This window comes from Maniola hyperantus, chromosome 18 (assembly GCF_902806685.2).
Source record: "Maniola hyperantus chromosome 18, iAphHyp1.2, whole genome shotgun sequence".
In the NCBI taxonomy this organism is placed as follows: domain Eukaryota; kingdom Metazoa; phylum Arthropoda; class Insecta; order Lepidoptera; family Nymphalidae; genus Maniola; species Maniola hyperantus.
Window position 1 is genome coordinate 9,661,427 of NC_048553.1, and position 20,592 is coordinate 9,682,018.

Here is a 20,592-nt window from a genome sequence, read left to right on the forward strand (position 1 = left end):
GATAGAGCTCTTTTTTTCCTCCAGGCTCACTTTAAATCTTTTGTGTAGGTATATAGTGTACGTAGTACGTCTATGCATAAATTAATTTAGGTAATAATGAATGCAACTAATTTCTTGTTAGATAAGTTTAATTTTACTCTATTAAATACGGCAGACTTCCAAATACTTAAAATACAAAGGTCAATATACCTACCTATACCTAGACATAAAATTTCCCCATTACTAACCTACTGTCATAAATAAAATAAACACGGCACGGATATAATATATTATCAACTATCAATATATTGGCTCAATATAAACGTTGATATTAAAACAATTTATTTTTTACATTATATACAATCTTATCTAATCAATACTTAAAGCCAAAGGTTTTATTCGCATTATAGGCGGGAACTACGCGTTTTCAAACAATTTTGTGGCCGGTTACATTTTTGTCGTTGTGTTTGGATGTGGTTCTGGCATGTCTAAAACATTGTTAAAGAATTAGTAAAGGACCCTTATTAGAATACACATACCTACTCTATGCTTACATACGTTTCTAAAAAAAAAATAACACCGTGTTTATAATTAATCATCATGAAGAATGTTCCGGGATGTCTCCACGGCTGGTTTCTGGTCGAGACTTAAGTTTTCGTCGCCTTATAACTACTCTACTTGGTTTCTCTTTGTTACCAGCATTTGTGAAGGGTGATTCATCCATTGCAACAACTTGTCTGTTTTCGCTTGCATCACTATGGTAATCAGAATTTGCTTGTTTCATATTAGTATAAACCTTTGGTATACCAGGAGGAGGCAATTCCGTACTGACAGGTGGAATATAAACATAGTCATCAGGTATTTTGTTTACTGCTGATGTCAAAGGCACAGGATTTTTCTTCTGATCTGTACCTTCACTAACGGGCACAGTTTCTTCGTTAGATTTAGTAGTTTGTGTTTGGTTACTGTCAGTTTCCACAACAGTGTTTCTATCTGGCTGATTATAATATATCATTTTGTACTTATATTTTGTGTGCACAGGAGCGGTAAATGTTACTTTCTTCTTGATGTCATCACCATTTGTTTTAAATTGACTTTCTACCTCATGTACAGGTATTAACTTCAAGCTAGGTTTAGCTGGCGTAGCTTTATTTTTCATCATTCTATCATCAAGTACTGAATATTCATATACATTTACTTTTCTTTGACTCGGGGGAGGTACAACAATATCTTCTTGCACCTGAACTGTTGGGATTGGACGATTCATTATGACCTCACGCAATCTATTCTGTATGTACATAGGAGGTTGAGGCATTGGCTGTCTTGATTCTGTTACAATAGCATGTCGAGTTTCATATGCATCTGCTAGCTTGGTTCCACGAACTGGGCATAAAAGTGGTACTGCTTCTTTACAAGTCGGTACTTGGCTGATATAAGGATACATAGGTCTATCATACCTATATTGCTCATAAGCTCTATCGTTTATATAATCGTGCATTGCAGGAGCATATTTTCCATAAATAATTGGATAATTATTTCGAATGGTTTGAACTGGTCTTAATGTTTCTTGAGGATATAACCAGTCTGAAATAAGGTGCCTCACGTTTCCATAGATACCCGTTTGTGGTATAGTTCTAACAAGGAGTTTTTGATAGGCTGGTATGGTGTAAATTCTCTGCTGCTCGTTTTCAATCAAAGGAACTGTCTGTATGAGCTTTCCTTCATTTATACCCAATAGCCATTTGATAATTCTCTGTACTCGTGCCAAATCGCGTTTAGGCCTTATGTGGTCAGCAGACGTGACGGCCATTAAGTAGAAGATGATAAATAACTGAAAAAAATAACATATAATTTTAATAAAGAATCTGCTATGTCAATTTAGTTAAGAGGAGTGTGCTTTGAGCGCGTCTAATACAAAAGAAATTATATATTTGAATATATTTGAATAAAACTCAGTGAAATCTTGTGGTAAAAATTAATGGATAATAGACTGTAGTTTGTGCTTTGTCTAATTTCCCCAAAACGCTGTATATAGTTTCAAAGTTACTCGCGCTCAAATATTTTGAAAATACGGCGCTCCCGGGATTTTAATCAAAGGACCAAGGCTTAAATATAGTATGTTCTTATTTCAAAATTTACTCAAGAACAGTTTTCTCTAGGTAGGTATCGAGCATTTTTTTCATTTATCAATAGGTATGTCAATCAGTTGAACACATTATAATATTCGTAATTAATTAAAACAATGATAAGTGAACTGATGACCTATTGACTCGCATAAATCTTTGACTTTAGGAAATCCCATTCGCATCAGCAAAGTGACTCTTATCAAAAGAAAAATAAAACTTTATTTTCAATACTGGTAAGATATTGCATTGCACAAGATGAAACAACAATGTCACGTTTTCTTTCATTCCATCTTTTTTTCCGTCTGCTCTAAATATACAGACAAAAATTAAAACATATTTAGTCACCCACTTATTTTATACTAGATAATGCCCGTGACTTTGTCCGCGGTTTCTTAGAAAACTTTCGGTTTTTTTGAAAATCCCGTGGGAACTCTTTGATTTTCTTGGATAAAAAATAGACTAGGTATTTCTTATGGGTTACTTACTAGCTAGTTTTGTACCAAATACTTAGATGATGCCTGCTACTTCATCAGCATGAATTTAGGTGTTTTAAAAATGCCGCAGGAACTCTTTTATATTTCGGGATAAAAGTAGCATAAGTATATCCTTACCCGGGATGTAAGCTTTGTACCAACGCTTACCAACACGGACGTCTCCGGGATACAAGCTGTCTTTGTAGTTTCAAGTACCAAATCGAATTTGTATCGTTGGGCAGTCACAGGTTGGACTTAGGCCGGTACCTACGTATTAAAATAATTAAGTACCTACTTACCTACTTACAATTATTTAGACTAGGTATGTACTTACCCAAATAAAATTTGAACTCATTTTAATTTTGATCACGACACTTCTGCACTCAAGACTTACTTTACACTAAATAAACCAGAATGCATTATTAAATATGCTTTTAAAGACTACAAAATTAGTTAACAATAGCAAAAGCCAAAGTGAAACAATCGATCACCAGTCACCACTTTAATTTGAAGTACTTAAGGTATTTCAAGAACAGCATAATATATGTAATTAAAAAGTAATACTTGAACAATTAGGTACATCCATTAAGAGGGTATACCTTCATTTCTTAATAAGGTACTAGACTAGATGATGCCCGCGACTTCGTATCCGTGGAATTAGGTTTTTATAAATCCCATAGAAACTCTTTTACTTTCCGGGATAAAAAGTCGCCTAGGTATGACTTAATTATGTCCATACAAAAATCATTGATCTGTTGCTCCATTGCGGTGAAATTAAAGGACCAGACCAACAAACAAACACAATTTTTTAAATAATAATATTAGCTGTGGTTAGTAGCGATGCGCTACTTAGTGAAGTAGGTACTAGGTAGGTATTAATAAGTTAGATAGTTAATAATTCAGAAACAAGATTAAATAATTAAATTTTATCATGTTACGAGCTACGACACCGTATCGAAATCGGCAAGGTTCAGATTTTCAGTTCAGACGGTCAATAGATACCGATTATTATTATACTTACTTATCGTTAAATTCTTAATTTTAACTAAATGATGCATACTAATATTATAAATAATATGAAAGTGTGTATGTCTAAATCCACATCCTACCTAATTTTATTTTTTTATTATGTGCAACGTTACCTACTTTAAGATATACGGAGCGATTGAAAATGAGTCCTAATACTTATGATATTTAAATTAAATAAAATTACCTTACCTTACCTTACCTTACCTTAAAAATACCTTAAGGTATACCTACTAAATCTATTGTTAGTAAGTTAATAAAGAAATAGGTTGGTTGATCGGTTTTGATTATAAATGGATTAGGGCAAAGTGAAACAATCGTTTATTTCGCAATATGATATACTAATTTTATTATGAATAGGTACATAATTAGATAGGTACATAGATAATATTACTAAATTACAGTTATTTGTAGAGTTACAAGAATCTATTTAGGTACAAGGTACATGACTTATTTACGTATAAAATATTTACCTTTGTAGCTAATGGAAGACTTGATTTTAATATAATTATAATTACTAATAAGTACGTCCTATTTTAGCGTTTAAACTATCTTGAGTGATTTCCATTATACATGAACCCCGGATGGGTTCGAAACTAGTCGAGTGTGAGACATGTATAATACATCCTACTTATACACTAAGAAGACATTTAAGTTCTTAGCAGAAAATAAAGTAAGTTTCAAAGACAAAAACAACGAAATCACAAAGAGCTAAAGTGCCGTACTCAGAGTCGCTTAATCGTTACCTACTTACCTAAGTTTAGTTTAACTAAACAGACAGATTTATGTGAGACAGATTAATGTGAGGGATATATCTCTCAGTGTCTCTCACATAAATCTGTCTCGTTTTAACTCAATCTTAAGTAACGATTAGCGACTCTGAGTGCGGCTGTATGTAGGTGAGTTACTTTTTCAAAAAGAAGAGAGAAGTAAAGTTTAAATCTAACGCTAATATTCGAAACAGCTGTTCCAATTTTGACGGTAAATTTGACGGGAACCGGAGATGGGGAGGTAGCAGCAATCAGAGAAAAGCGTCCTAAATCCACGCGAATAAAGCCGCAGGTAAGGGCCAGTCACAAAATAAAATTATCTTGAGTCGTTGCGCACTGCGGCTTTTCCACGCTGAGTGAGTGACTAAAATGAGTGGCGATTTCAAATGACCTACAGATTTTTATTTTTTTAATTTTTTTTATTCAGATACAAGTTAGCCCTTGACTGCAATCTCACCTGGTGGTAAGTGATGATGCAGTCTAAGATGATAGCGGGCTAACCTGGAAGGGGTATGGCAGTTTTTATTAAACCCATACCCCTTTGGTTTCTACACGGCATCGTACCGGAACGCTAAATCGCTTGGCGGCACGGCTTTGCCGGTAGGGTGGTAACTAGCCACGGCCGAAGCCTCCCACCAGACCAGACCAGAAATTTAGAAATTATAAAATTCCAAACCCCTGCCAGGAATCGAAACCGGGACCTCCCACTATTAAGACCACAGCGCTCACCACTGCGCCAGGGAGGTCGTCAAAATTAAAAATAAAACTTAGTAAACTTAAGATAAGTAATACTTAGTATTCTTCAATTTACATTTATCAGTTAAACATTTGCAAAAGACCTAATTTATATATCTACTGATCTCGAAAATTAAATATGCAAGTACTTAGATCTAGGTTTTGATTTCTTAAGCACACCATGGCACTTCAGCGTCAAACACATGCCGTGGGGGGTGCAAAGAGGGGTGTGAGGGGTGGTGCGGCTGCGGGGAGCCGTGCAGCAGTTCACACATGAAGCTTATGTACGTGATCGCCAAACGCAGGGTCTCGATCCGAGAGAGGCGCTTCTCATATGCGAATGTTGGAACCTGAGGGGAAACGGAGAAAAACAATTAGGGATACGATATGGGAAGCGTGCAGGGTGTGCCTGTATAGATAACATTACCGTGGCCTGGGCCTGCCCTATGGCGTAATTGCAGTCATTTGCAATGCGTAAATCCGCGGATATAGGTACCTAAGTAGACGCGACACCGTGCGCCTGCGTGACGCGGTGTTGTGACTTCTTACTCCTATCACCTATGTCTTCTTACACTACACGTATGTCTCGTCTCACCTTTCGTCGTAATTTGTCGAAGGCTTCGTTAAGGTTGAACATGCGTCGTCGTTCGCGGATGTTGGCAGCACGACGCTGTGCGACTGACGCGACGCGGCGTCGCGGCTTTTTACCCCCCGGCGTCGAGCGAGCTGATGAACGGCCGCATCCCGCAGCCGACCACACTAAAATTATTATCTTATAATTATCATCATCACCAACCCCTACTGAGCTCTCCTCTCAGAATGAGAGGGATTTGAGCATAGTCTCGCTGGGCAAGTGTGGATTAGCAGACTTCACACTCCTTTGAGAACATAATGGAAAACTCGCAGGTTGTCTCATGATGTTTTCCTTCACCGTTAAAGCACATGAAACTTTAGGTATATAACTCCGAAAAGTTAGAGCTGGTGTGTGTCCGGGATCGAATTCCTGATCCCTCGAGTAGGAAACTGACGTCGTAACCACTGGACCTATAGTAACGCGCTGTCCTGCGTGAGCGACCAATATAACGCGACGCGACGCTGCGAACGCGACGAACGCGATCAACTCAACGGCATACTGTGCTTGCGGCCTATATGGCAGTCTGCGGCGATACGCATTACGTCGCGTCGTCGTGTCGCGTCGCGTCGCGTCGTATTCGTCGCTGACGCAGGACACCGCGTAAGACTCCCATAGCTCATGGAAGCCTAGTTTGGGTGCCAGGAACATTGCTTGCCACTACCGTGGTTTACTTAATACCTTGTAAATTTTTATCAAATAAAGATTTATTATAAGCTTTAGGTACAGTTCTTGTAATTCACGAAGACTAGTGAACTTTACTTGTGTTTACGTCGTATACATGGAAATTACGTAAGTATACGTGCATGTCGGACCAATCAGTCGCGCGAGGAAGCGCTCGCTGTTTACACACATTTACTTTACCTTATACTTATCCAGCATGAGCCACTCGCCCTCGTGAAATGCAAGAACTACTTATGTTAGGTTAAAAATAGCACTAAGTACTACTTTTCTAATAGGTAGATATTTACTTGACTTACCAAGATCAGCGGGTGGGAAGGCCAGGATGTCGGGGTAAGGCACCGGCGCAGGCGGTCCGTCCCACAAAGGCCCGTACGGAGATACCTCACCACCCTGTTTGAATACTTTTAATTTTTTTTTATAGACTAGCGCTTGGCTGCAATCAGACCTGGTGGTAAGTGATGATGCAGCCTAAGATGGATCGCGCTTGCCTAGAAGAGATTGATAGTTCCTATTCCTTTGCATCATCCATACTATCCATCTATACTAATATTATAAATGCGAAAGTGTGTCTGTCTGTCTGCTAGCCTTTCACGGCCCAACCGTTCAACCGATTTTAACAAAATTTAGTATAAAGATAGCTTGCATCCCGGGGAAGGACATAGGCTATTTTTATCAAGGAAAGGAGTTCCCACAGGATTTTTAAAAAACAAAATCCACGCGAAGTCGCGGGCATCATCTAATTATTGTATACAGTTCATGTAGGTCTATAGATACCTATGTACAGTACGCAACAGGTCGAGATGGCAATCGGAGAGGGAACGCCCCGAACACCCGCACAGCCCCCGCGCTAACCTGGTGCGGGCGAGTGCAGGTCCCCGCCTCATACCAAAATTGCCATCTAAACCTGTCGCGGACTAGGTATATCTATAATTATATTACGATTCCCCGTCTTACAATTCCATAGTCTTTAAGTATGGATTGACTAAAAGATCATGGTAGTCCTTTTTAAGTGTCTCCTGGTTTTTTATTCTTGGTTATAAGTATAGTAAGAAATAAAGATGTTTAATCAGTAGGTACCCTTATTATAAATATCTTGTTTGTTAGTTTGTCCTTCAATCACGTTGCAATGGAGCAACGAATTGACGTGATTTTATGCATGGGTCAAAGACCTGGAGGGTGACATAGGCTACTTTTTATACCGGAAAACCAAAGAGTTCCCACGGGATTGTTAAAAACCTAAATCCACGCGAACGAAGTCGCGGGCGTCAGCTAGTTAAATGAATGATTCTCCATACTTAAGCAAAAGATAACAAAATATCGTTCCTCGATAATTGAACTAATTAGGTACCGTTTGTGCTGCCGTTTGGTAATTTCCAAGAGTACTTTGGTAAAACTGACGAGTAAAGATCTATAGATATTAGATAGGTAGGTAAATATATTAGGTTTTCGAAATGGGGCATTTGGAAAACCAAATGTAGGTAAGTAGGTAGGTAGGTACTTTATTTGTTTTTATTGGAAAACTAAAACCTTATCCTATCAATAATATACCTACAACTTTTACCCAGACAAGGTTTAGACAAAATTAAATAGGCATTGGTCAGAAAAGCTTACCTTTTCTGACCAATGACCAAAGTAGACAGACATGGTAGGTATGTAGGTATATCGCTGGTAATAGATAAAAAGCATTGCTGAACAGGTCATGACTTTTTGGGTTTGTGGAACCAGCTTCAAACTGCTGTCACCGGCCATAAATATGAACCGTACCTACTTTTAACAGCCGGCAACGCATTGGCGATTCTATTGCTACAGATGTTTTTTTTTAAAGAAAACTAGTTTATGCCCGCGACCGCGTGGACTTACACAAACCAACCCCTCCCACCATTACCCCCTTAAGGGTTCAATTTTCAAAAATCTTTTCTTAGCAGATGTCTACGTCATAATGGCTAAGGTAAGTCAACGGCATGCCTAGCCCGATCCATCCAGTAGTTTCAGCTGTGTTAAATCAGTCAATCAGTGAGCTTTTCCTTTCATATATTTAAAAGAAAAATGAGTCTACATACAGACGAGCTACTCCAAATATGCGGCGTATCGCTACTGTAGGACATCAGCGGGAAATGAATCTTGAAACCTGGCGTTTACACTTCCGAGAGAATTCTACACTTCACTGCTGCTTCCTTAGGCACTTGTTTGTCACTTTACTGCTAATCACTTTAGCTAACTTTTGTGTTAGTTACTTTAAAGGTTTTAGTTAGTGCACTTGCTCTAGCCAAGGCTGAGAACGGAAATATACTAAATCAAAATATTAAGGTTCCATATTAATCCAAAATATGAATGCGGATTTTATTAATATTCTCTGCCAAGCAAAATATAACTCTATTCGGCTTTGACTGAGTACATTTTTGTGTCTACGTATCAAAATCACCCTTCGATACGGTTCCGCCAGATTTCTCGCCTGTGATTTGCTGAAATAAGGGTGGTTTAGGGGTGCGAGCTCTGATTGGCTGCAGCAGGTGCTGGGGCGGGCGGTATCGACCTTGCATCTCAGAAGATATCCTGAAAATGGCTCTGAAATCTGTCTGAAACATTGATAACATACATAAACTGGCTATAGGTAGGTCTATGGTCAAAAATTATCATGTTTTATATTTTTACTAACTGATGCCCGCGACTGCGTCCACGTGGATTTAGGTCCTAGGATTAGGACCTAACGTGTCTACGACTTACATGATATAAGACCATAAAACTTTCAAACATATTTTGGAAGAAACACACTATTAACTGTTCAGTAAGGAGTTCAATTTAAGTATATGTATAGCAATATAAATTCAGTTTGTCACTGTCGTGATAGATACGTAATATGAAGTTGGGGCACAAAAAAAATTGGATATTTGAGCTATATTTGTCACTCATGTCGCCAATTAAGGGCATATATTAGAGTAAATCCGATATTGAATAGTTACAGGCTCCACAGGGTACTCCACACTCCCTCTAACAAGAAGGGATTCTAATTTATACTAATTATTCCAGCTTCAAATCTTGACTGAAGTGAAAAAGAAACGTAGTAGGCGAGGTTTGTTGTACTTAGTAGGAGCAGCGAGCGATGGGATGTGGCGCGGACACGTTTTCTCCATAGATTCTCTGGCGTTCGTTTTTATGCATTTTAATTGACGCTCTATCTATTAGTCTTGCACCGCTTGAATCCAACGGCTTCCTACGACCGTTTGATGTCGTCTCTCCACCTAGTGTCTGCCAACTGCGCTCTCCGGTGCGAAGTCGCCACTCTAACACCTTGGGACTCCAACATCTCGGTTTTTCGATTTAATACATAATTATTATGTGCCGCGCCACAACATGCGAACCTGAAGTGGCAATAGTGCCACACAGCTTCGCATAATCGTACTTAAACTTTACTTTTTATCTACTTAATTCCATGAAAAGACCAATTATTATTTATATTATTCGCGTATGTCCGGAGTATTCTAGAATATGCGTGTAATATCTGGTCGCCTCAATACATAATATATGCCCATAGGCTTGAAACCATACAGAGGCAGTTTCTTAAATACTTAGCTTTTAAAGACTTTAAAAAATTTAATAGTTATGAGGAAGCGTGTACTCACTACGGTATCGGCTCACTGGAACATAGAAGGGAACAATGTGATATGTTGTTACTGCAAGCAATTTTAACCGGCTCAATCGATTGTCCTAGCTTACTCTCAGCCTTTTCATTTAATGCTCAACCTTCAAGAACGCGTCACACGCGCCTTCTAAATGTTCCCAAATCTAACTCAAATTATGCGCGAAATTCTATAATTCCACGCTTGGTACGTACTTATAACAATCAGTTCGCTGAGTTTAACTTATTTTACCTATCAAACAATAAATTTAAAAAGGAATTAAGAAACTATCATCGTAAAACAAAAAAAAAGTAGCTAACATCTAAATATGCATGCAATCATACACTCCCATTTACACACACACACACATGCACACACGCTCACACATACTCATAAGCACACACTCACACACGCATACACACTCACATACAATCATACACACACTGTTGTAATTTTATTTTATTATTGTATATACCTACATTTATTCTAACTCTATTCTGTTAAAATAGTTTAATTATAATTTTAAGTAATCTCTTTTGGCCTTCTGTTATACCTAGATTTAAATTTAAATAATAATTATGTATTTACGCTGTTGATTACTTTCAAATAAACAAAAAAAAAAAAAAAAAATAATTATTACTGGAGCCTCAATAGCTCAACGGTTAAAGGAGCGGACTGAAATCCGAAAGGTCGCCGGTTCAAAACTCACCCGTTTATGCTAGTATTATTTTCTTTTTTTATTGAGACTTTTATTGAGAATCTCTAATCATAACTTGATCTTAGCAACAAAAATAAATAAAACAACATTTAATTTAATCTCAACCATCTTAATCTGTGTCAAATTATGAGATTTAGCAAAACATGTCATCGGAATTACACGCTTCAATTACAAATGGGGCTGATATTAGACAACTTTTGGAAGGGTCCGGTGCACGTGTTGCAGTCAAGGGGGACGCGCAAAATATGTTTTGATATGATAACTAACTGTGCAGAATGCTATTGTTCTCTAATTGGCTTCAGATACGATGCGGCAGACGTAGGAACAAGTGATTGTAAAAATGGGGCAAGTGTGAATCGGCTGTTTTGTTTCGACAAAGAAAGTAGGTACCTACCTAAAGTCCAAGATAAGTACTCCATCCGTAATAATATGTCGTCGATATGCCCATATACATACTTGTACCTACGTATGAAATACTTTGTGTCATCATTCCTGATAAATGATAATCCTGTGAAGGAATCCTGACAAAGGACTGTGTTATGACGGAACTCTCAATGTGATTACCACAATTACCGTGTTACCTTTCCAGGATTTTTAAAATATGATTTCTGTGCTTAAACTATGAACTTTGCATCATTTGCTTTATACCTAACTGACAGCTAAGTAATTTCTACATCTAAAGTTCCTAATGTATCTAAGTACCTATAGTACGCGACAGGTCGAGATGGCAATCAGTTTACGAGGCGGGGGGACGCCCGGCACACGCAGTACTGTTACGCGCATAATATATCAAATTGTCTATGGCTTCACAAACAATTTTCCGCTTTCGCGAAAGCCGACGCGATAATATAATTTTAATTAAACGGAACCGAAGCTGATGCGTATGATGCGCTTTGCAGAATCACCCTATTTTGACTTAGTGGTAGTGTGACCAACAGTTAGGTCTATAATAAAATAAAAGTCCTGACTAAAGGCGGAAACAAATTATAAGACGGCACGCGGCTTATGTCATAATATTATGTATCTGGATAATACACAGTAGGTAGTAGGTACACTGAACTGTGCAAACTGCAAACATTCGGACGTGAGCTTGAGCGCTCGGACGTCCGTGAGTTACCTGTCACGCAAGACGACTGTGCACATGTCTTATCAGTCGCGGCTGTCAGCCGCGGTTTACGGACGCGTCCCATAATTTGTTTCACGTTTCACTTTAACTAACTCAACAACGCCTTTGGAGCTAGAAAACTGAAATTTTGCACTTTTAAATATTGTAAAGGAATAAGGCCGAAATTTGCGAAATTCCTATACAGCTGTGCTATACAGGGTCGCAGACGGCCGGTTGCGACTTGAGGGTCCCACGCTGAGCGTAGCAACGGGCGCTGTCTTGTAATCGTATAAGATTGTAGCCCCACTCGCATATCGCAAAGATTGTAATAAAATACTAGCGTCTGCTTGCGACTTCGGTCGCGTTGAATTTGTGTTTTCCTGTATCAAGTATTCCCGTATTAAGTGTTTAGTAGACCCAAGTGTGACATGTACCGCTAAAGTGTACAAAATACTTATTTATAACGTACATAGATGAAGTTTAGAATGAAAGTAAAAAAAGAAAACAAAAAAATTTCTTTGTGAATTTATTCAAAATCTCAATATTATTAGACACAAAATATAATATTTACACACTGTTACAAAATAATATCGTCGGGAAGACAACTTTATTCCTTACATCAAACGTCGAAGGTTAATATCCCAGCAATACAAAACCCGGTCAAGTGCGAGTCGGATTCGTACACCACGGGTTCCGTAACACACGAGAAATAACACTTTTTATTTTCTTTAAATTTTCAAGGCGGTCGTTTCAAAGCATTTTGAAATTTTTATTGTTGTTACAGCGGCAATAGAAACACGCATTCTGTGAAAACTTCAATTCTCTATCTATTACGGTTCACGAGATACAGCCCGCTGACAGACAGACGGACGGATAGCGGACGTAGCGTTTTAGTAATAGGGTCCCGTTGAGACCTTTACATACGGAACCCTAAAAATAATCTTTATTGCAGGGCTATGCTATGGAAAAATTGCAACTTGCCGTAAACACACACACACACACATATTTTTAAGTTTCATATTCATATCATATCACTAAATTTAGTTTTGTATAAGTGTTTATTTGTTAATGATGGAGGAGGGAGAGCGGGGACCCTGAGATACAGGTTTTGCAAACTTACTTCAGGGTCCTTGGCACAATTTTAAAAAGACCTTTTAAAACAAATAAATCATTTCATTTTATTTCATCTTGCTGATACGTACTTAATTATATCAGCAAGATTTACAGCATGTTGCAATTTTTTCCATTTTAGAACCATATTAATGGCTAATGGCTACTTACATACTCGTATATTTACAAAATCAAAGTTATTTTAATTTGAATAAATTTTCTTATAGTAAGCGCCACGAAAGTCCAAACTGCACGATTTAAGTGCACTGCACGGCACCGATATTCTAAACTAAATTTAGAGTATCTGCATCCTTTTCTTTTTAACAATGCTAAAAAGGGACAGAACATGAACTTTACATTTAAAGACTCTACACGCACGCTACAAATTTAAACAGTAGGCTCGCGACTGTGCGCTCGCGCTAAAATCACGGAGTTTACCATCTAAAAATTAAATTTAAAACAGTCAAACTGCTTTTCATATTACCTACATTAGTAAGAAGATGATGCAAATACTCTAAAATTAGGTTGTGCTTAGAATCAGTACCAGTAATGCATTATTATTTTTTCGGTGCGGGAGCCTTGAAGGCCGGCTTGGGTCGGTGCCTATGTCATGAGCTCTCCTTGAGTTTTCCGTTCTCATTGGCCTTGGTGATGCGTTCCATCACCTCGTGGTTGTAGGTCGAGTGTAACATCAGACCCAGTACTCCCGCCCTGTGGAAAACGAACAAAAAACAAATTATTACTAAAATCCGTCCAAACGCGAGTACACCAAGGGTTTGGTAGTAAGTATAAATTGCTGCCCGCAAATTGCTAATGCGCGTGACCGTCATGTTAATGACGTCAGCGCTAGACTGAAATTTGGAGCTGATAGTATATTTTTATTTCGGCGAACGTCAAAATGACGTCATTGCGATGTTAATGAGACATAGTTCCAGCGGAACTTATACAATCGTATTTTTTCGACATTTTGCATGATAATTCAAAAACTATAATGCATAAAAATAAATAAAAATTCATTTTAGAATGTACAGGTAAAGCCCTTTCATTTACTCACTTGAAATATTAATCTTAAAGAAAGTTGAAAATACTAATTTATTTGTTCATGAACACATTTTTTTGTGATGTAACCACAAATTCACGGCTTTCGGAGTTTTCCCCTCACGTGTGCTATAAGACCTACTACCTGCCAAATTTCATGATTGTATGTCAACAGACAGACCGACAACGAATTGATCCGATACGGGTTCCGTTTTTTCTTTTGAGGTACACAGAACCCAAAACAATCTAAAAATCAACAATCACCAGTTCAAATATATTTGGCGGTAAAACGAAACTGTTAAAAATACTATGAATGCTTATTTCCTTAATTTTGCCAAATAATTTTTATAAAAAAAAAGTCATCAAACATCTTTTCGTTTATTTTACAAAATAGATTCGTTTACAGAAATTCAGGCAAGCACAGAGAGTGCAAAAACCTTTTTGTACATTTTACAACTTAGATTATTTTATAAAGAAGTTAATGGTTACGAAACGAGCCCAATTTATTTTATAAGACAATTATTATATTGCCCTTGCAGCGAAATAGTCAACGCATTTTTTTCAAAAAAGTATCAAGACAAGCGAGCGTAGCGTACCTAAATTACCTTCTACAATTTATTTGACAAAATAAAGTAACAATACACTTTACCTGGATGCCATAGCCAGCCTAATGTTCCTCTCTTGCTCAACCAACTCGTCCAGTCTCAGCCACTGGCGGACCCGCTCCATGTCAATCTCAGCGCGCCTCAGCTTCTCCCACTGGTAGTGTTTGAGACAGGCCTTCTTGGGCGCGCGACAGAACTCGCCCGTAGGTTCGAACACGTTGCGGACGAGCGGACAACCGCACACGTCTGTATCGCTCACTTTGGGATCTTTGAAGTGTTCTGGACACATCACCTAAGGCAAAATAATAATAATCGGTCAAGTATGAGTCGGACTCGAACAAGAAGGGTTCAGTACTATCGTACAAAAAAAAACACCTTTTAAATTTTTATAATTTTCATGGCGGTAATTTTTGAAATGTTTAGTATTTGTTGTTATAGCGCCAATAGAAACATTCTGTGAAAATTTCAGGTCCTGAGATACAGTTGAAACACTTCTCCATATGTTTGACGGCGGTGCGCGAGTTTCTTTTTTTTCTTTTAAAAAAAAAAAGAATATTAGCCATGGTAATCATGAATAATATTCCCGTTTCTCCTCCAACTAAGCGAAAAGCTTAGTAGGAGTAGGTACGACAATAGTGCAACGGGTGGGGTTTGAACTGCCGCCCTTTCGAATTTCAGTCCGCGAGTGTCAACTTACCCGCAGCCTCTTGCAATAAGTGCCGTTGATAGGGTTGTAGTAGTCACAGAACATGCTCTGTCCGTCGATGCGCGTCCGGTGTCGACTGCCGAAGGACGCCTGAGCCTCGTACTTTACAAAACACTTCTCCATATGTTTGACGGCCGTGCGCGAATGGATCTCATGGCCACAAGTGATACAGTACATTGAGGTTTCATCGTCTGCTTCCTGCAGAGGAAAAAGTGAAATGAAACATCTTATATAAATAAAGTTATAGGCCAACCACTTTGAGCAATACACCCCCAACAATTTTTTGGAAACATTGTTAAGAGTGTATTGCTATTATGTTTGATATTTTTTATCTGAAGAAATTTCACTTCTTTCAGGTGTATTGTGTATACGTGTAGGTATACAGAATGCACGCAAACACTTTTTTTATTTTACTGCACAAAAAGAAAGGGTACGACAAAAGGCAAAATTAATCATAAGCTCCAGAAATAAGGTTCAGATGGCAATCGGGGTATGAGGCGGGGGGACGCCCCGCACACCCGCACGTCTCAAAAAACATATTTTTATACAAGCATGTTTAGTATTTACCTTTTCATCGCTATGTACTATGGTTGCATTTTTGGCCTTCGCGATTAGGTTGTCTAAATCCACATGCTGCTTGTCCAAGGCTCGTAAAGCTGCTTGTGCACGAGCCAGGCCGCTGCGGACCACCTCCAAAGCCTTGCGATTGTGCTGCTCCGCTACACAACTTGATAGCGACCACTCTTGGATCCTTTGAGGGAGCACCTGAGGCAACAAAAATAAATGGTTGCATGTATGTATTTGTTGCATACATGAGGGAGAAGTGAAACTTCTTTACTTCTTACTCATTATTCAGCCAACATTTTTTTTGACAGTTTTTTTAATGATAAATATTCCTTCCTAATATCGATTTTGGAAGAATTTGGTCCAATTGCAAAGATTTTCCAAATGGCATCCAATTCACAATTTCTTTTTTAGTGACAAAAATTCAAAATGGTATAACTTTTTTAAAATTTTGACAGGTTTCCTTTTCTATGATCACGGGCAACCCCAGATATCAACTGTGAAGGAATTCGGTCCAATAGCAAATAATTTCAAAATGGCGTCCAATTTTTGACAAGTTTTCTTCAGAGCTAGAACGAAGTAAGCCTACGAGACCAAGTGGAGCATAGCAAAACAACGGTCGAGTATATATAGTTGAATCAAGAAATAACGAGGCGAGTCTTCTGTTATATATATATATATATTCTGAGTGTTCTGTTATATATATATATTTTCATTGTATTGATTATTTCAGTTAATAAAAAAATCACTTGATATATCCTCGCAGTGGCCAGCCTCATCCCGCACTGGGCGGAGCAGTACTTGGAGCCGTACTGCGCCGCGCGGACACACTGCGGCCCGTAACACTGTCGCGGCTCAACCGTCTGCAAATGAGATATGGACTCCTCCGGTTCGTACACTTCGCGCTCGTGGTGCTTCTTCTTTATACGGTTGCTACTGTCAATAGAAATAAAACAGCTATATAGAGGCAACATGATGCATTAAGTTCAAGACAACACTAATATTGTACAGTATGTGGCAGAAAATAATGTACATCAACCTTTAGAATGAAATTTCGGCTTTGTAGAGCGTTGTCTCGGTCACGTCACAATGACGTCATTTCGATGTTAATGAGACATGGTTCCAGCGCAATAGCAATTTGCGGGACTTATTTGACGTTTTTTCGGTATCAACGACAAAGACAATGCTCTACAAAACCGCTATTTCTTTTTATGGGTCGATGTACATTTTTTATTACCGCGTACTGTACATCTCATTTCATCAAAAGTTTCAATAACATTGTATACAACAATTTTTTTATAAACTTGATAGGTGCTGGAACTTTATTTCGAATTTAGTTTTTGCTGGTTTCTTGAGAGTAATGGGCTGATTACACCTACCGAGTAGTGAAGCGAGACAGTAAAATGTCACTCGGCCGAGACGGTGCTGTGGTGGCCGTTTATAAGTATTTCGAAATTGCGCCGAGCACTCGTAAGTGTTTATACCAACCGAGTACTCGACCGAGAACACTGACTCGCCACTGTACTCGTTAGGTGTAATCGTACCATAAGAGAGAGACTGACCTAATTTAAATGGCAGGTTCCATTTTAAAATCCATCTAAAGATTTTGAAACTTAAGAATCAATGAAAGATTTTTTCTTTATTACATCAGATAAATTATTAGGCATACATACATACATACATACATCAAATAAGGCGGCCGCTTTAGCGATAAGGTCGCCTTTGCATGCTACATCTATTAGATTAAGATCCTGTATTGTGTTTTTTCAATGTTTACTTTGTGTTGTGTGCAATAAAGTGTAAATAAATTTAAAAAAATAAAAAAATCTTTTACCATATTTTTCATTCAACATGTTAGATGTATATTTTTATCCAATGAAAGGTTATTATTACCTAGATATCCTAGATGCCTTCTTGCTCTTAATGCATAATCTTTGACGACATCTCTGCTTCAGCTTATTGCTGCCACCATATTTAAACATATCCTCACATGCGTCACAGCTAAAAAAAATATTTTAATGACTTTCAATATTCCAAATGCTATTAGGCACACTATCTAGATATGTAAAAGGAAAAGCTGACTGACTGACTAACTGATCTATCAACGCACAACTCAAACTCTCAGATAGTTATTATGACTAACTAACTAATTAATTAGTTATTATGAAGGATTTTTGAAAATTCAACCCCTAAGGGCGTGAAATAGGGGTTCGAAATTTGTGTAGTCCACGCGGACGAAGTCGCGAGCATAAGCTAGTCTACATTAAAACTTCAATTATCTAATCAGGGTTCTGTGTTATACGAAACAACTTACTGTCCACAATCATGAATCTGCAAGCATCCAGCGCAATCTCCGCAGCCATCCTTGGTGGGTCTTTTTGAAGATTTATTCTCGGAATGATCCTTTTCCTTACGTTTCTTCTTTCTATCATCTCCTGCTAAAACTAAATGACTGCCTATTTTTAATTCTTATACTAGATGATGTCTGCAACATCGACCACATGTTTTTTTTTAAATTCAGATACAAGTTAGCCCTTGACTGCAACCTCACCTGGTGGTAAGTGATGATGCAATCTAAGATGGAAGCGGGCTCACCTGGAATGGGTATGGCAATTTTTATGTTTCTATGCCCCTTTTGGTTTCTGCACGGCATTGTACTGGACGGCACGGCTTTGCCGGTACGGTGATAACTAACCACGGCCGAAGTCTCCCACCAGACCAGAAAATTAGAAATTATAAAATACCAAACCCCTGCCGGAATCAAACCCAGGACCTCCCACTAATGAGACCATTGCGCCAGAGAGATCGTCAAGATGTTCATAAATGTTTTGAAGATCATGTATTTTACAGGCCAAAAAGTCCTTTTCTAGGATGCTGCAGAAAATTTCATCCAAATTGGTTAAACGGATGGGCCGTGAAAAGATAACAGACAAACAAACATTTCGCATTTTCGCTCATCTTCCTAGGAGTAACTTACAAAGCAAGAATTTGTTAACAATAAGTCTTAACAAAAGAATTTGTATGAAATTATTCTCAAGTAGCATTAACTTATGCTAACATCTATAGAGTATACTTCAGTTTTGTTCAGACTTTACTAATAGGAGTTAAAATGAGAGACTCTGACTTAAGTATCTCTTGTTTTAACTATCTTAAGTCTAAGCAAAGTCAACAACCGCTTTATAGGTCTCATCCTTAGTGTGGGATGGTATTATTTCTAAAAAAAAAAAAAAAAATGTTAACCAGAGTCCACATCATTTTCTCTCTTCTGTGGCCTAAACCTTGTCTTCAGGCTAGGATCTTCTTCTCTACAGCGATCACAGAAATAGTTTTTGATGTATTTAGCCTCCCTCTCCGATATATTTATACAATCTCCATGGTACCACTCCTCACATGAATCACAAGCTCTGAAAAAATATTAATATACAAAAATAATTAAGGGTTAATAATTAAGTGTGTACCAAACACTTATCTGTATTGTGTGTGTGTAGCATGTGTAAGATAAACCACTGTAACACCATCATTGTACCTGCAATCGTGCAAATAATTGATTTGTCTTTGTATTTGTTCTCAAGAATAGAATTAATATAATACCAAGATAATATGGGCGTTTTGTTTTAAAAAAACATGTACTTATTGTTGATGTTGTTTGTTTGCAATTGATTTTAGATTTTAGATTACCCATAAACTAAAATAGAGTTAATTATTTTTGTTGTAGTGCCTTATCATGTGATCAGTCGGTGGACTATGGGCAGATTGGTTGACTGACAGATTGGCGTGATTGGAGACAACTTCCCTAGCAGGAAAACTCCATGAGTCTCAGCTCCATCCAGTATATATGCTTTCTCTTTAGTCGATGGATTGCCTGCAGCATTGTCAACTGCACTGCCAGGCGATTTGGATGGTTAGTAAGTCAGGTTTTGTAGTTGCTACTAAAGCTTTTAATTTCTTAAGTAGTAGTAAATAAAGTTAAAATTAATCCTAATAACTTACTTCTGATCCTAGCAACTTCAGTTTGAACTAATTGTTTTGCGCCAACTAAGTAGGTAGTTAGTTTAATCTAAAGTTGCACTAAGTATGACAATTGAATTACTGAGGATTAAATACACAAGCCCGGCATAGATGTTTTTTGTACAGTTCGCAGCCGATCATATGCCTCGTGATTAAAGTGTTCTGAATCGGCCTGCATTTTGGACTACCTACTTGTTTTGCGCTAACAATACTTACATCATAAACCGTGAGCTGTCGGATGAACGGCAAATGCAGTAAGCCTGCCCAGCTTGATTCAACAAGGACGTGATCTTCGACTGCCTTTCAGGCAGGTCAAACTGCTTAGCAATATCTGCTTTCTACAAAATAAAATTATTTTAATTATTGAAAAATTGTATCGTAAGAACATCAGCAGAACTTTTTCTATTATACTTACACTTTGCTTAGATTTCTTATCTCCCATTTTATAAGACATTGTTTAATGAATAGATAGTTTAATAATTCGGCTTCTTTAATAGAATATACGCTTGTTTTATTAAAATAATTAAAATTAGGAATATTAATAGTGAAAACAACGATTTTCTCAGCAAGCGAACCATAAACTATGTCATGTCATAAATACTGTAAGTGTCATTGTCAAATGCCACGGAGTAGGTACATTTGTCAAAAAAAGTGATCTTTGTAGTACTTCTAACTTCTTTATCCTTCTTTAATGTTT

The 20,592-nt window shown here is 37.8% G+C and overlaps 3 protein-coding genes across 5 annotated transcripts; all 3 read right to left on the reverse strand.

Annotated features, from left to right (window-relative positions):
- Positions 1-193: 193 nt before the first annotated feature.
- LOC138403546 (uncharacterized) lies at positions 194-2,929 on the reverse strand. The gene is made up of 2 exons (XM_069504552.1): positions 2,913-2,929; positions 194-1,810 (listed from the first exon to the last, which is right to left on the reverse strand). Exon 2 carries the CDS (start codon positions 1,787-1,789, stop codon positions 578-580), a length of 1,212 nt encoding a protein of 403 aa, XP_069360653.1. The 5' UTR covers positions 1,790-1,810; positions 2,913-2,929; the 3' UTR covers positions 194-577.
- A 1,015-nt stretch (positions 2,930-3,944) lies between these two features.
- LOC117990896 (protein Fer3-like) lies at positions 3,945-8,684 on the reverse strand. The gene is made up of 4 exons (XM_034978393.2): positions 8,485-8,684; positions 6,721-6,814; positions 5,705-5,868; positions 3,945-5,459 (listed from the first exon to the last, which is right to left on the reverse strand). Exons 1-4 carry the CDS (start codon positions 8,527-8,529, stop codon positions 5,280-5,282), a joined length of 483 nt encoding a protein of 160 aa, XP_034834284.1. The 5' UTR covers positions 8,530-8,684; the 3' UTR covers positions 3,945-5,279.
- Positions 8,685-12,377: 3,693 nt separating this feature from the next.
- Positions 12,378-20,465, reverse strand: LOC117990893 (CXXC-type zinc finger protein 1-like). Of its 3 annotated transcripts, none has more exons than XM_034978389.2 (10): positions 20,311-20,465; positions 20,112-20,233; positions 19,128-19,291; positions 18,202-18,325; positions 17,781-17,888; positions 16,637-16,823; positions 15,891-16,088; positions 15,315-15,521; positions 14,662-14,909; positions 12,378-13,685 (listed from the first exon to the last, which is right to left on the reverse strand). In XM_034978389.2, the coding sequence occupies exons 1-10, from the start codon at positions 20,347-20,349 to the stop codon at positions 13,583-13,585; spliced, it is 1,500 nt and encodes a 499-aa protein (XP_034834280.1). In that variant the 5' UTR covers positions 20,350-20,465; the 3' UTR covers positions 12,378-13,582. The 3 variants fall into 3 exon arrangements, with proteins under 3 accessions (XP_034834280.1, XP_069360644.1, XP_069360643.1); XM_069504543.1 differs by having other exon boundaries at positions 16,637-16,820; positions 18,202-18,331; XM_069504542.1 differs by having other exon boundaries at positions 18,202-18,331.
- Between the last annotated feature and the right edge of the window lie 127 nt (positions 20,466-20,592).